Below are 16,537 nucleotides of genomic sequence, written 5' to 3'. Positions count from 1 at the left end.
TTCCGGCTTCCTTTTTTTTTTCTTAGCATAAAACTACGTCTAGATATTACAAATAGGGAATTTCATTTTCCTGTACTTGGAAATTAATGTATGAACTGCGCAAATTTTATAATCTATGCTAGTACAGTTATTTATGAAACCTCTGTCACATAAATTCTTATAGCTTAAAGGTGCTACATCACTGGGTCTTTAAACACGGACACAGAACAATTTCCAAGTGGTAGACAAATAGGAAAAACTCTGAATCATTATGGGTATTAATCACATTAACATTTATGACCAGGTAACTTAATACGGCTTAACTGCACCATCTCTTTCAGCTTCAGGATTCATATTTCGTGACTCAAGTGGGTGGCCATTGTTATTTGCAGAGTTTGTTTTTTTGTTTGTTTGTTTTGCATCTCAAACCACTCCAAATCTCAGTGGCTAAAAATGATAACTATGTATTTAGTGCACGGTTCTGTAGGCTGAGTTCCGCTGAGCAGTTCTTGTGTCTCGGCTGTGCTCGCTTACATGTCTGATGACTGGCTGGCTGTTGGCCGGGCACATAGTTCTCCTTGGGTATAGGAGAATCTAGCTCAGTCTTGCTCATCTGATGGTTACCAAGGTTTCCAGAACATGAGAGTGGAAGCCTTATAGCTCCTGGAGCCCTTGGCTTGAGACATGACTATCACCACTTGTGTCCCTTCTGTTGGTCAAGTGACAGGCTAGCCCGGGATGGAAAACAGATCCATCTCTTGATGGGAGGAACCAAGAATTGGGGTCATTTTTGCAATCGAGCAAAATGTATTAATAATAAAGTGCTTTCCATCGCTAGTAAGAATTATGGCTGAATGCTAACAGATACGTAGGAAGCCAAATTGACCCTAAGCTACTGTGTTTTCCCATGATTTCTTATTTTGCCAGCATTTTGTTCGATGGATGAACTGCAGCTGCATCGAATGCCCCCCTCAGAAGGGGGAGGAGGAGGAAGTTGTTACAGTAAGCTTTTACAACGACATTGCCCTGAACCCTCAGATAATTGAACAAGCTGTTATGATCCCCCAAAACGTCCACAGGATTCTGGTCAACCTCATGAAGTACCTACAGAAATGGAAGCGGTACCGACCTCTTTGGAAACTGGACAAAGCCATTGTGATGGAGAAATTTGCCGCCAAGAAACCTCCTTGTGTAGCGTACGATGAAAAGTTGCAGTTCTACTCCAAGATTGCCTATGAAGTTATGCGGCACCCTTTAGTTAAGGATGAGCACTGCATTAGGCTTCAGCTTGGGCCTCTGGCAAACACGGTGCAGGAAAATGCCAAGTCCTGGGTGGTTTCGCTTGGAAAACTTCTCAGTGAGTCAGCAAAGGAGGAACTCTACAACCTTCATGAAGAGATAGAGGTAACGGCGTCACCGGGTTTAATTCAGACTGCTTTGCATGAAAGTCAGGTCTCCATGTGGTACTGGTTTTTTTTCCTGTGTTTATTTTGTGTCCTTCAAACTTTCTTTTACAGAACCTGACCAGAAGCCTGAAGAAGAGCCCCAATACCCTTGAGGACCTCAAGTTTGTCCTTGCAACAATTGCAGAAATTAAAAGCAAATCTTTAGTCATGGAACTGAAATACAGGGATATTCAGGAAAGACATCGCACCATGGCCATGTATAACCTCTACGTAAGTGAGCTGACTGCTTCCGCATTTTATGGCTGGGTCAAATACTAAGACCCATTCAGAAATACTTCTCAGGTATACGGCCATAGATTTACTCATGACTTCAAGTAATAAACTTTACATGTGAAGCCTCTCCATAATTATTCAGAATAATGAAGACTTAGAGGTTATTTTTTGATCTTGCAATGGCTCGAATAATTTTATTTGTAGACTGATCCATAACTGCACACCATTGCAGTTCTCCCTCTTCCGGGTTTTTTTTCCCCCTTTTTTCTTTTTTTTGGTGTTGATTTCTTTTAATAAGTAAAGGACTGTTGTAAAAATGATGACAGAGAGAGAGAGAGAGAGAGAGAGAGAGAGAGAGAGAGAGNGTGTATTTTTCTTTTTTCTTTTATGGGTCAAACCTCTGGACCAAGCTAGGAACCCTGTCTCAGGGCCTGGCTAGGAAACCCTGGGAAAAGACGTCCCACAGGCATGGGGGAGGCTAGACCGAGTTCCCCAGCTGGATGCCTCCTGGACCCCAGGCTCTCTTTCTTTGGTTGCTGCAGGTACATTTTGTTTGATGGCGACGTGGACGCCCTGTGGGTAGAAAACATGAATTCGGTGATGGACGACAACAAGCTGTTGACGTTGGCCAACGGCGAGCGCATTCGGCTTCAGGCTCACTGTGCGCTGCTTTTTGAGGCAAGTGGGGATGGAAAGTCACTTCGGACACAAGCCGTTCTTTCAGTTACACTTTGAAGCGTTTATTAAAGTAGGAGTAAATACAGGTGACTACAGGCAACGCAAACAGGGCAGAAGAGTTGACGGTGAGTCCAGCTCTGTGTTCTCTGCCTGCCTCCCGCATCCTTCTTCACCATATCCCAGAGGCAACTGCTTCCCACTCTTGAGCTGTTTCTTCTGATGGCCGCCCTCGTAACGCCAGGTGATGCACGTAGCAGCATGCTGTTTCTTCCTTCGGCAAGCCTATACGTTATCGAGTGACTGACTGCTATGCAAGTGAGGGCTCGTGTCTTTTTAAAATATATATTTATTAATTTTTTTCAAGTACGGTGGACATTCAATATTATTTTATGTTAGTTTGAGGTGTACAGCATAGTGGTTAGACTTTTATATGACATACGCAATGATCTCTCCGATTAGTCTAGTTCCCACCTGGCATCACACATAGTTGTTGCAACATTATTGACTATGTTCCCTGTGCTGTACTTTACATCCCGTGACTATTTTGCAACTACCAATTTGTACTTCTTAATCCTTTCACCTTTTTCACCCAGCTCCCTATCCCCTCTCCCTCTGGCAACCATCAGTGTGTTCTCTGTATCTACGAGTCTGTTTCTGTTTTGTTTGTTCATTTATTTTGTTCTTTAGATTTCACATATAAGTGAGATCATATGGTATTTGTCTTTATCTGTCTGACATATGTCACTTAACATAATACATGAGGGCTCATGTCTTATGCCACCAGCCCACTTCCCCGCCTNTAAAGACTGGTAATTCCACATTTGTCTTCCCAGGTGGCTCCTGCAGGTAAAATGATAGTTTATGTACCATGTTCGTGATTTCTTGTTCAATTTTGTATACCTTATTAGGTATTTATTGGTCTGTTTATCACTTAATAGGAATAGAACTTTTAGCCACTTTTGAAAGAGAGCTGATAAGACATGAGAAGAACCGTCAGGAGCTGGCTAACGCAGAGAAACTTTTTGATCTCCCAATTACAATGTACCCAGAGCTGCTCAAAGTGCAGAAGGAAATGAGCGGGCTGAAGCTGATTTACAAGCTGTACAAAGACCTGAAGGTACGTGGCCCCAGCAGACTTGGTGTCACTGGTGGGAGCACAAGAACTGTGTGGCCAGCGGACCTCGCTGCTGCTGTAGTGCAGAGCTGTGCCAGGGGCACAGAAACTCTGAGCTTGGCTCTTGGGGAGAGGGAGTGACGGCTAACAGGGACGGGGCTTCCGTTTGGGATGGTGAGAACATTGTGGAGCTAGATAGAAGTGATGGTGGCACAACGATGTGAATGTACTTGGTACCACTGAACTGTGTGCTCAAAAATGGTTCAGATGGCAAATGTTATATGTATTTGAAAACAACAATAAAAAAGAAAACTGTCTCTGGAGGTCAAGACTTCGTTAAGGTGTAGGATGAACTATTTAGTTGGAAGTGGAAATTAAAAGTAGCAAATATGTCATTTAGATGCCTCTCTTTAGTATTTATTCCCCATGCAAATTCATGCCATTCATTCCAGCATCTATTCACTTGGTTCTTTATAGCCAGGTGCTATGCTGGTTGGACAGTAGAGATGAGTACCATCGACTCTCACCATCCCTGCCCTTTGCGAGCCCCCAGAGAGACTGATAGTTATTAGTCTGGATTCTCCAGAGAAACAACCAATAGGAACCAAAGAGATCGATTATAAGGAATCGGCCCATGCATTACGGAGGCCGAGAGGCCCCAGAATCCTTAGTTGGCAAGGTGGGGCTGCAGGAGAGCCGGTGGTGGTCTCATCCGAGTGCGAGCTCGAAGCTGATGGCCCCACTCGAAGTCAGGCAGGACGCACATGAGTTTGCCCCTGCTCAGCGTCTTGCTCTATCAGGCCTCAGTGCACGGGCTGAGGCCCGCCCGCAGCAGGGAGGACCATCTGCTGTATTCAGTCCGCTGATCTAAATGTGAATCTCACCCAGAAACCCCTCAGGACACGCCCAGAGTAAAGTCTAACCATGGCCCAGTCAAGTTGACACCTAAAATGAGCCCTCCCATGGACGCACGAACACCTCACCATGCTGCCATGAAATGTCATAGGGTGAGGTGCCCAGAGCACTGGAGCCCTGAAGGGGGAAGGTGGTGTCTCGGGGAGGTGGCATTCCAGCAAGGCTGTGAGTTGGGAGCAGGGTGGGCCTGGTGCGGCCCCTAGATTTGGGCCCCCCTACTCCAGCACCACCTCAGCTAATTCCATCTGCAATGACCTTATTCTGAATAAGGTCACATTCTGAGGTTCCAGGTCGATATGACTTTGGGGAGACACTGTTGAGCCTGGTATGACTAGGTGTGGGGTACATAGGGGAGAGGAACAGGACTGAGCCTGGGGTGCACCATCAATTCAAGGTGGCTGTGGGTAGATGGGTGGAAATATTTGAGAAGAAGTGAGCTTGACCAAGGGTTAAGAAGTTGCTGCCCTGGTCAGGCTGCCCCCGCGTGTCCGAAGGGGTCTTGTTGATGGGACTTTCTCGCCCATTTCCAGCTTGCAAAAGAAGAGTGGTCTCAGACACTGTGGATCAACCTGAACGTTCAGCTTCTCCAGGAAGGAATCGAAGGTTTTCTCAAGGCCCTCAGAAAGCTGCCCTGGCAGATCCGAAGCTTGTCAGTGGCCCACTACTTGGAAGCAAAGATGAAGGCGTTCAAAGACTCGATTCCTCTACTTCTTGACTTGAAGCACGAGGCACTTCGGGACAGGTTTGTCTCGTCCTCTGGGAGCCACTGTGAAAGTGTGGGTGGAGCTTGCAGTTTAAAATTGGTCTTTGCTTAGCTTTGACGACCGAGAACAAGGTCTCAGGAGCGATGCAGGGCGAGTCCTATTTCCACAGTCTTGTTTCTGTGTGAACTTTTTGTCAAATGATCGACCACAAGGATCCTCCTGTTTTTTTGTGTTTTTTTTTTAAAAACAACCCTGTCCGTTGTGAAGTATCACTTGCAGTTGCTTCGTTCAAAGGCTTCTTGTTTTTTATTTAAATTTAACAAGAGGTCCAGATCAGTGCCGTACAGCAGAAACATACAACCCACATACGTCATTTAAAATTTTCAAGCAGCTGTGTTGAAAAAGTAAAAACAGGTGAAATTAATTTTAATACTATATTTTAACCCAATATACAGAAAATAGTATTGCGTCAACATGTAATCAATATAAAACGTTCTCCACAAGGTATTTTGCATTCTTCTTAAAAAAATACAGGGCAGCCTGGTGTGTGTGTTACACTTAAAGCCTATTTCAGTTTGGACTCACCACATTTCACATGCTCAGTAGCCACACGTGATGAGTAGCTGCTGGATTGGACAGAGGAGGCCTCGCGAGTTTTTTTAATGGAATAATAGCCAGGTCTCGGGGTGGTATGGAGAAGAGTCACCTGTCATTTGTCATCATTTGGACGTGGCTCCACACAGACAGGAATTCGTAGGAACTTCGTGTGTTGTGTTCTCCCTGTCATGTTCCTCTGTCCCTCCGTCATATTTCCCAGTGGGCACAGAGTCACGTCATGGCATCAAATGACTCCATTTTCCTTAGGAGAAAGGCATCCCATTTCAGTCCCCTTCCAGTCCCTCTGATCATATCAATGAGACAGCCTCTGGCAGGTGCTAATATATCTTTGACATGTCTCTGCACCCATACACTTCTCTTTCCACCAAGTGTAGGCTGCCTTTAGGCTCAGGTGACATGGATCCTAAGCCCATCTTTGTCACTGTTCTTATTGAGTCACCTGGGCACTCCCTTTTACCTGTGCAGTCTTCAGTTTTCTCACCTGTAAAACCAGGTAGAAGGAAGCATTGTCTAGCTAACTTTCCCATAACCCAGTGTTTCCGAAACGTATTTCTTACCATTTTTGTCATATCCCAGTATCACCTATACTATCATTGCTCTCTCTGCATTTTTCTATCAGCTTACTTCTTTTTTACTTAAGTGAATGTATTCTAAAAAGAAACTTACACCACCATCGTAAATGGGAAACCAAAAGCTCTTGCCATAAAAAGGAATTAATTATAAAAATACAAATTAAAAAAAAATTTGAGCTCTCCAAACTGTTGCCTGTGGCTGAGCCAGTGGCCTGCCTAGGGTGAAAGGTGAAGACCAATGAAGTGGCGTTGACAGCGGCACCAAACTGAGACTTCCTCTTTGATGTGATCAGGAGTGGAAAGGGAACTGACAGGGAATCACTTCCGTCAGGGGACTCAGCGTTGCAAACTGTGTCACCTGTGGACCCTCTGACCCTCCACAGGCCTATACTGCCCTCTACTTCATATCAGCTCCTGGGCTAGGCCCAAGCGTGGAGAGTGACAAAACAGTAGATTCTTTTTCTTGACCGTTTCTGTTTGTTTTTGTGGATTTTTACAATAAAAATGGGCGATTTGACACTTAACTGCCTGTGTGCTGGGCACCCGGCATTCTGCTGGCCCAGCACCGTGGTTAGCTGCCTTCTTACATTCATTCCACATAAATGGAACCAGAGAAATGGGTGACCCCACGGGCCAAACGCATACTTTAAAAGGGGGCCAAACAGGGTCAAGCTCAGACCTGCTCGATGTGTCTGTGTGCGTGGAGGTCTGTCCTGACCCTCCTGCCCAACGCAGACCCCCCTCACTGTCTCTGTCACTCTGCAGCTTTCTGTAGCATGCAAAACAATGGCCAGGTGTGTCATTTATAAGCAATTATTTATATATTCCAGTTATTTAATTGTTTTATCATGGACTGACAGTCTCCCCAAGTAGGTGGGACAGTTCCCGAGGGCAGGGACCTTTAGTTACCGGCCACCCCCTGCAGCTAGCCCACTGCCTGGCACAGAGTTAGCATTTGATAAATGCTTATCGAGTACATGAGAATTTGTGATTCACACCAAGGTCTCAAGCAGGCTGAATGATCCAGTAGAGGTTGAGGCCACTGGTCTAGAGACTATGGCAGAAGCAGTTTCCAAAAAATTAAGAGCTGTATGTTTTCTTAGGTGGTTGTGAAGACGAGCCATCTAAGAGAATGTCTTGCTAGATGCTGTTTCCTGGGTTAAATTCTGGCAGCTAGCCGGATTTGGGGGAATTTTGCAGATGTAATTCCAATGATGTCCTCATATTTCAGAATTCCGTTACAAGAAGTATTTATAATGGGATTGCCCTGCGATTTCAGTGGGGATCATTAAATCCACAACCAAATTCAGTCAGCGTAAAGATTTTCATGTTGATGCCCTTTCAGGCACTGGAATGAGCTTATGGAAAAAACTGGCGTGAGTTTTGAAATGACTGAAACGTTCACCTTGGAAAATATGTTTGCTATGGAACTTGACAAACATACAGACATTCTCAATGAGATTGTCACAGCAGCTGTCAAGGAGATCGCCATTGAGAAGGTAAGACTATTTTTAGTTATAAAACGGTCTAGAGAAAAAAGAGAATTTTTTTTTTTAATTCAAAGAGAAAACAGGTTTGCTCTGGTACCTGTTGTGTTTGAGTAATAAAGAACTATGTGTTCTAGAAGTAGAATTTCAGGCACTTGGTTCATTTTTTTATTGTCTTTAATTAATTATAGTTTCATTTCTGATTTATGTGTTAAAGAAATAATGGATGTTCGTGATACACAACTGAGAAAATAGATCACACATAATTCCACCACCTGAATATAATTATTACTAACATTTTAGTGTACATCCTTTAGTGTACATCCTTAAGAATGCACATACACTTGTGGACATACACATATACACACACAAAACACATATAAACATGTATACACACATATACACATGCCCACACATATGCACACACACAGATGTACACACATATAAACATAGTATACATATGCACATAAGTATCGATACAGATGTTTTTTGAAAACGTAATCATAAATAGGCTTATCATTTTATAATTCAGTTTTCCTGCTTCACAGCAGAGGAAATGCGGGCAGGGTCTCACGAGTATGCAGACTGCAGGCAGGCTACGGAACGTGCACCCTGGTTCCGGGGCCCAGCAGCTGAGTGAACTGGGCGAGCTGCTGCACCCCTCTGAGCCCCCCGCTCCTGCCTCTGTAAACGTGGGTGATAATCAACCCTGCCTCAGCAGGGGGCCTTGAGGACCGAAGGAGATCATGTACAAGCGTGCTTACGTGGCACGCAGCAAGTGCTTGCTAAACGATGACGAGGTGCCCTCCTCCCCGTGACAGAATCTCTGCCTATTCGGAACACTGACCCCAACTCTGGGTTGAGACTTGACCAAAGGCAGGCTCAGGGAGCTGCTGCTGGGTTGGGGCTCAGTTCTTTCAGCTTACGTGCCTGAACTGTGCTTCCTGTGTTCCTGCCCAGGCTGTGAAAGAGATTTTGGACACGTGGGAAAACATGAAGTTTACAGTGGTCAAGTACTACAAGGGCACCCAGGAGCGGGGCTACGTGCTGGGGTCGGTGGACGAGATCATCCAGTGCCTCGATGACAACACCTTCAACCTGCAGAGCATCTCAGGAAGCAGATTTGTGGGGCCTTTTCTGGACACGGTTCACAAGTGGGAGAAAACACTTTCTCTAATAGGGGAAGTCATTGAGGTGAGAAAAAAGACTGGGAATGGGGGCTGGGAGCCAAAGCACAGCGGGAAAGACCCCTTACAACCGTTAGGTGGGAAACAGCACTGCTTTTTTTTCTTGGTTAATTTTTTTTAAATTGACACAAAATTTACATAATGTAAAATGAACAGTTTTAAAGTGTACAACTCAGTGGCATTTAGCACATTCATCAGGCTGTGCAGACACCACCTCTGTCTAGTTCCAGAACATTTTCATCACCTCAGAAGAAAATCCCAGTCATCCCTACTCCTGCCTCACTGGAGCCTCTGCAGCCTCCAGTATGTTTTCTGTGTCAATGCTTTTGCCTATTCTGGACATTTCCTATAAATGGAATCCTACAGTATGTGGCCTTTTGTGGCTGGCTTCTTGCACTGAACCACCATGTTTTCAAAGTTCATTCATGTTGTAGCGTGTGTCAGCGCTTCACTCCTTTTTATGCCTGATTAATGCGCCATTGTGTGGATGGACCACATTTTGTTTATCCTTCATCAGTTGATGGACATTTGGGTTGTTTGCAGCTCTTGGCTGCTGTGAATGGTGCCGCTGTGAGCAACCCTGTACGATTATTTTGAGTCCCTGTTTTTTTCAGTTCCTTTAGGTCTATACCTAGGAGTGGAATGGTGGGTCCCATAGTGACCTGGCTTGAGCTTTGCATGGGCTTCTGTATGGTTTGGATCACAGGGCTCCAACCTCTGCACACAGCTAGAAGCTTTCTCCCTGTCCGGGATGGCGTGCACAGTTTTCTTGTGCATTTGAGTATGGCTGTGTATTTTAAGATATTCAGTTATACTTCCTCCATTGTCCTGTATCTTTGGGGAGGAACGTATGTGCTCACTCTGCCGTCTCACCTGGGAAGTCCTGTGACTGAGTTGATTAGATTCTGTCCCATGTGAGGGTGGAATTCTGCCACACACACCTCAGGGTGCCCATGCTGATGGTCAGATTGTGCATTCACAGATTTGGATGTTGGTTCAGAGAAAGTGGATGTACCTGGAAAGCATTTTTATCAGTGGAGATATCAGGTCACAGCTTCCAGATGAGGCGAAGAAGTTTGACAACATCGACAGAGTATTCAAGAAGGCAAGTGACGGGCTTCTATTTCAGTCATAAAAGGAGGACAGTGATTTGAGATACGGTGTATTTGCATGTAGCATTTGGTCTATTCCTAGCTTCAGAGTTTTCTCTGTCCTTGTATATGACCTCAATCTGTTCAGTAAAAATTTCCATTTGCTCTATAGCTGCTGGCATATGGCACTTTTTAATATTTGTTTATCTCTATTATAAAAGTGATACTTGCTTTAAAAAAAACAACTTGGAAAATGTAAAAGAGTAGCAAAGATGTATCTTCCATAGTTCTTTCATAGTTCCGTCAGCTAAACGTGGTCACTTTATCTGTCATGTCTCTTTTTTTCCTATGTATATAGGTTTAAAAAACACAATTATAATGATATTTTGTATGGTCTTATAATTTTCTCTTGATATAATGAGAAACATATTTCATATTTATAAAATCATCTGAGAAAATATTGTAATGCCTCGATAGAATGTTCCAGTGAGTGGCTCGACACTAGTTCAGTAGATTATTGTGTAGTAACCCAGACATCTCGTTTGAATCGGAGTTCTTTGCTTTCATAAATAATTTGCAGGCTTATGCCTAACACTTTCCACATGTAGGATGAATATCTTACGATAGGTTGTCAGAAAGTGAATTGCCCATGAAAGAGTGTGCCCATTTTGAAGTCCTTTCCAGAAAGGGTTGTGCCAGTCATCGCTGCTGCTGGTGATTAGTGGGGTGAGGGTTTTAACCCAGCCCCTTTGACCTTCAGGCCCAGTATAGCTAGTTAGTGATGCTGTTATATTCTACAGTTAAGGGCGCTCAGCTCACATTTGGGTCTCCTTTATCCATTAGAGTTTATAATTTCTTTTTATCCATTTGCATAAGCTCTTGTAAAAAATGAAACTTAAAAACACTATACCACAAATTCGTATTCACTAAAGAAGGGTTCAGAAATTATAGAAAAGCAAAAAACAAAACAAAACAAAAAACAAACAAAAACACTGGCAATCTCACTTCCAAGATAACCATTTGAACAGTTTATCATAGGTCTTTCTAGAATTTGTTTATTCCTATGTAGACATATAAATAAATAGATAGACAAGTATTTTATTTATTTTTATTTTTATTTTTTTTAGCTGAGCCATCCTGCCACCTGTTGGCAGCACAGCAGCAGCTCAGCTCAGGCTGGGAATCAAACCGGCAACCCTGTTGCTCAGAGCTCACACTCTTGAGGGAGCTCTTAACCAACTGAGCCACTCGGCTGACCCCAGTAGACAAATATTTTAGAAAAATAGAGTCATTAAAAATCCAATATGATTGGTTATTTAAAATTTCACATCTTTGACCTGTATTTCAATAGATAAACATCTAATTGAAGAAAATTGTCATGGCATGTAATTGACCAGGTTCCCTATTGTTGGACATTTAGTTATTTTCTTTCCTTCCCTTTTTTTTGCCATTATAAAAAGTGCTATAGCAAATATTCTCATCTATACAAATTGCTCATCGTGGAATTGCTGGCTTCACCCATTCAGCAAGTGTTGATTGAGGGCCTACTAGGTGCCAGGCACTGTTGTAGGTGCGTGGGGCATGTCAGTGAGTTTTATAAACGAGATAAAAGTCTCTCACCGGGGCAGCTGACATCTGAAATAAGTAAATTATATAAAGTACGTTAGAAGGTACTAAGGACATGCTCATTTAAACGTTTACCAGCTTTTGCCAGATTGGCCTCATCAAAGGCTGTGGTTCTGGGGAGTGTCAGTTCGCTGTCGTGCATGGGCCCCAGCAAGTGCCTCCCTGGGGCACAGCAGTGCTCCCACTTCCCTGGCTGACAGCTCCCCTTTCGACCTTGTCCAGATCATGGGTGAGACCTTAAAAGACCCTGTGATCAAGAGATGCTGTGAAGCCCCAAACCGCATCAGCGACTTACAACACATCAGCGAGGGCCTCGAGAAATGCCAGAAGAGCTTAAATGACTACTTAGATTCCAAGAGGAACGCCTTCCCCAGGTTCTTCTTCATTTCTGACGACGAGCTGCTCAGCATCCTGGGAAACAGTGACCCGCTCTGCGTCCAGGAGCACATGATCAAGGTTGGCCTGGGGTCTCCGGGGTGGGAGGTGGTGTGTGTGTGTGTGTGTGTGTGTGTCCGTCCCCACGTAGGCTCCGTAACTATGGTTTGTTTCATCCAAGTTCTCTTTCCAATTTGGTTCAACCCAGAAGTTGAAGAAGGAAATCAGCATTTTAAAGAAATCAGCATTTTTAAGAAATGCCGCTGGAGTTTTATTTGGAGCATAAATCTGATGACATCCACTGTCGTCTGAAATGACACCAACATTCAGCTGCTATTTGTTGCCATTTTTCCACAGTCCAAAATCCACATTTTGAAAAACTAAAAAAATACAGAAATACACAAAGACTAAAATAATAAGCAGAGAGGCAGTACAGGACGATGCTTCAGCACATGGACTCTGGAGCCACATTGCCTGGGTTCATATCCTGGCTCTACACGGATTGGCTGTGTGACTTTTGGCAAGCTGCTTAACCTCTATGGGCATTGGTTTTCTTATCTGTAAATGGGGTAACTCCAATAGTTAACCTGCTTCTGTGGGGTTTTTATAAAGATTAAATGAGTGACCATTTGTTAAGTACTTCGATCAGTGCCTACCTTACAATGTTGGCTAAATAATCTTATCTACCACCCAGAATTGACACTTGTTATCATTTGGTCATATTTTCTTTGTTTTTATTTTTATTTTTGAAATGAAAGTTGTACAGATAAAGTTGACATACTCTTTGTCCCCATTCCCATTCACAGTTCTTGCCTCATTCTCGAGAGGCAGCCACTATCATCAGTTTGTTGCAATTCCTTCTAGCCCATGTTTTCAAACGTTGACATAAACGTGTGTGTATTGTGAACAATGTTGAATGGCAGGAAGCACCAGAGAGAAAACCGCCTTTTGTGCTAGGGAACCAGGGCATGGCTGGAAATAATCGCTGGTTAGCTAATCAAAGCTCTGTGTATCAGCCTGGTGCAGGGGTTCTAAACCTTGACACTATTTACACTGTGAGCCAGGTAATTTTGTGTGTGTGTGTGTGTGTGTGTGTGTATGTGTGTGTGTGTGTGTGTGTGCCGCGCAGGTGGAGGCGGGGACTGTCCGGGGCACAGTAGGATGTTGAGTAGCACCCCTGGCCTCTACCTACTAGATGCCAGGAGCGTCCTTTTCCAGTTACGACAACCAGGAATGTCTCCAGACATTGCCCAGTGTCCCCTGGGGGCAAAGTCACCTGTGGTTTTGGACCAGTATTGAAGAGTAATTCCTCTTCTCCAAATAAATGAAGCATGAGGATCAAGTGATTTCCTCCATACTTTCCCTTTGGTTAATGCTGATTTCCTTCTTCAAGTAAGATTCATCGTTTTGATCGCATGTTTTCCTTTCTCAAAGGGGAGGCTTATATTTCTGTTTTCACTTTTACAGACACATATTTTACCGCTATAGAAAAATGTGTTGGTAGAAGCATTTTGTTCACTGGTAGTTCCTTTTGCAAACCTCTGGTTTTATTCTTTAGGGCTCATTGCCTTTCCCGCCTCCTCTCTGATTTGCAGGGTGCTTTTTCCACTTCCCTGAATTTTATTCTGATTAATAACCACGATGATAGCCAACAAACAGCAAGTGTTTAATGTGCTGGCACTGCACACGTTGTTTGATTTCACCCTTCCAGCCTCATTTTGTAAGGGCCAGAGTTATGTTTACTGCAGGCTGAGAGGAAAAGCACCTTGCCCCAGTTGCCCAACTGGACACTGGGGAAGCCAGCCTTCCGCCTCAGGTCTCTGATTCCTCGGTCCTGGGGCATTCCATCCCAGACCAGCCCTCCTCTCCTTTGTCCAGCTGGCCCTGCGTCCAGATGCCTCTCCACAGTAGCACACACTCCACAATTGCAAGTCTGTCTTTTTCTTTCTTTCTGTTTAAATCCACCACAGACCTTTGCACAGTGCAGAACAAACGGAAGTACCCAAAGTGTGTTTGTCCAGTGAACAGACAGCTGGGCGAATGGACTCCACTTCGGGTGCGTCCTGGCAGCTGTGATGTGTGCCGAGCACTGCAGGCTGCTCCATGGTTCCGGAGCTCAGTGACAGCATCCCAGGGCAGCCTCTCCCTTTCTATTGCAGATGTATGACAACATAGCGTTGCTGCGGTTTAATGACGGGGACAGTGGAGAAAAACTGGTGTCCGCCATGATTTCAGCGGAAAGGGAGGTCATGGAGTTCCGGAAGGTCATTCGGGCCGAGGGACGCGTGGAGGACTGGATGACGGCCGTTTTGAACGAAATGCGCAGGACTAACCGGCTGATTACCAAAGAGGCTATTTTTAGATACTGTGAAGACAAAAGCAGGTAAGGTCGTGAATGCAGACACGTGTTACTTCGCCATATTAATAGTCACGATGGATTAAGTTTAAGGGTTGGAGTAGCTTGAGTGGCATTCCAAATGAGATTTCCTTTCTCATAATAAGTAGCTGATACATGTCTGCCTTTAGAGCATCATCGAGTACAGTACTTCCCAAAGTGTGGTCCTTGTACCTGCAGCATGAGGGACCCTGGGAGCCTGTTAGAGACGCAAATTCCTGGGCCCCGCCCACCCAACTCTGGGGGTGGGACCCAGGGATCTGTGCTTTTGTGACACAGGGGATTTCTGAGCACATTCAAGTGTGAGAACCTGGAACCCAGTGGCCCAACAGAAACTTGGTGTTAGTAGGGTTGATTCCACCTATAGGTTAATGAGTAAAGTCTCTTCTAAAATGTTTACTACATTTCAGTGTGTCAGAAACTCACTCCTGGAGTTTTGTGCCCTGCGAGCTTTGGCACTGAGCCTAGGAGGGCTGGCTTCGTTTAACTGTGCAGTGGAACTCCAGTACACAGGAGACAACTTGTTCTGTTAGACTTGGGTGGGATTCCCGGGAAGGTCGGAGTGTAATTGGCAGGGCCCTTATGCAGACACAAAACCCTTACTATTATTATGAGAACGCTGTTCTCTTGATTTTCTACACTGCTGTTTCGATTTTGCAAACTGGAAGCGCCTATTTAAATAAATTATTAGGACAAAGCGTAATAGTTGTATGATTATGAGCCTGCTCTTTCTCAGGTTCTGTAACATTAAAAAGTTGGTTTAAATATTTATGTAATCGAGTTACGTAGCTGTATTATTCAGCGGTGTGCTGGTAAATTGGCTCTCTGAAAAGAAAAACAAAAAGCTTTGATTTAGAGTAATTTCTTTATTCCAACTAGACAAAGCACTAAGGATCAAATGNTAGATGGTTTCCTGAAGCCCGGCTGACGCCTCTTCTGTGATTTAGGCTGGGGCTGACAACAAAGCTGTACATCCTGAACCCCAAAGCCGTGAGCGTCATCGAGCTGTACGGCATCCTGGACCCCACCACCCGAGACTGGACGGACGGGGTGCTGTCGAACATCTTCAGGGAGATCAACAAGCCCACGGATAAGAAGGAGCGCAAGTGAGTGCCATGGGGCGCCGGGAGCCTGTGCCCGCGCATGCGAGCTGGCCGATGGCGTGCAGGATTGTAGTGTCGTGCCCGGGTGCCAGCAGCTTTAGAGTCAGAAGCTGAGGGTCTGCTCACGAGGTGCCAGGTGCCATCTCAGGGCTCTTCATGGGTTGTCACAATCACCCTCTTCAACTGTAATTGTCCCCAGCTCCCTCTGGAGGACGCAGAGGCCTAGAAAGCAGAAGGAACTGGTGCCAAGGCCACAGATTGGAACGTGGGCTGTCAGAGCCCCATCCCCCAAACACAGCTGCCATGCCGGGCTGCCTGTACAGCAAGGAAAGGCAGCAGAGCATCATGGAAAGTGCTGGAACCCCCTCCTGAGCTTTTTCACCTCTAGACGAGTTTGATGATGCCCGCCCTGCTCGTGTCACCACACGCTGTGGCGGCAAGGGTCCCGTGAGGCCAAGAGCAGAAATGCTTTGTTGGCAGAAACCTTTTCCAGGGTTAGTTGTTCCTGTGACACTCAGGGATGATCCTGGCCTTGTGTTCTAGTCCAACCCCATTAATAGGAATGCCTTAGATAACAAAGCCCGAAGTCACAGCTAATTCTTTTTAGCAATTCTCCCCCAATTCTGGACCAACCCACGATTTACATCGTGCTCGGTTGTCCTGTCTCTTTGACGTCCTCAGGCGTTCTTCAACGTTTACGGCCTTGATGTTCTAGAAGATTGCAGGCCAGCTGCTGTACAGAACGCCCGCAGCTTGGGTTTGTCCGATGCTCCCTCATAGTTGGAGGGAGGCTACACGTCTTTGTAGGAATTTCACAGATGTGACACGGTGTCCTCAGCGTCTCATCGGAAGCACATGATGTTGGTTTACTGTGTTATTAGTGGTTTTAACTTTGATCCGCAGGTTAAGGTGATTTCTGACATTTTCCTCTGTAGTTGATATGCAGCCTGTGGGGAGATAGCCCAAGAGTGTGTACATAGCCCATTCCTCTTCACTCAGGGACTTGAGCATTTA

The 16,537-nt window shown here is 45.0% G+C and overlaps 1 protein-coding gene across 1 annotated transcript in view; it reads left to right on the top strand.

The window, feature by feature from the left end:
• Nucleotides 1-16,537, top strand: part of DNAH10 (dynein axonemal heavy chain 10) — a 122,719-nt gene that overhangs the window by 35,466 nt on the left and 70,716 nt on the right. Inside the window, exons 20-32 of the mRNA XM_019648882.1 lie at nt 907-1,383; nt 1,497-1,655; nt 1,728-1,759; nt 2,201-2,340; nt 3,245-3,453; nt 4,896-5,107; nt 7,605-7,758; nt 8,707-8,940; nt 9,916-10,038; nt 11,873-12,106; nt 14,185-14,408; nt 15,368-15,526; nt 15,723-15,915. Coding sequence (XP_019504427.1) covers nt 907-1,383; nt 1,497-1,655; nt 1,728-1,759; nt 2,201-2,340; nt 3,245-3,453; nt 4,896-5,107; nt 7,605-7,758; nt 8,707-8,940; nt 9,916-10,038; nt 11,873-12,106; nt 14,185-14,408; nt 15,368-15,526; nt 15,723-15,915 — 2,550 coding nt within the window. The remainder of the gene's footprint in view (nt 1-906; nt 1,384-1,496; nt 1,656-1,727; nt 1,760-2,200; nt 2,341-3,244; nt 3,454-4,895; nt 5,108-7,604; nt 7,759-8,706; nt 8,941-9,915; nt 10,039-11,872; nt 12,107-14,184; nt 14,409-15,367; nt 15,527-15,722; nt 15,916-16,537) is intronic.

Source organism: Hipposideros armiger, unplaced genomic scaffold (assembly GCF_001890085.2).
Source record: "Hipposideros armiger isolate ML-2016 unplaced genomic scaffold, ASM189008v1 scaffold_128, whole genome shotgun sequence".
Taxonomy (NCBI): domain Eukaryota; kingdom Metazoa; phylum Chordata; class Mammalia; order Chiroptera; family Hipposideridae; genus Hipposideros; species Hipposideros armiger.
Note: the sequence above shows the minus strand (reverse complement) of the source record. Positions and strands in the feature narration are given on the sequence as shown.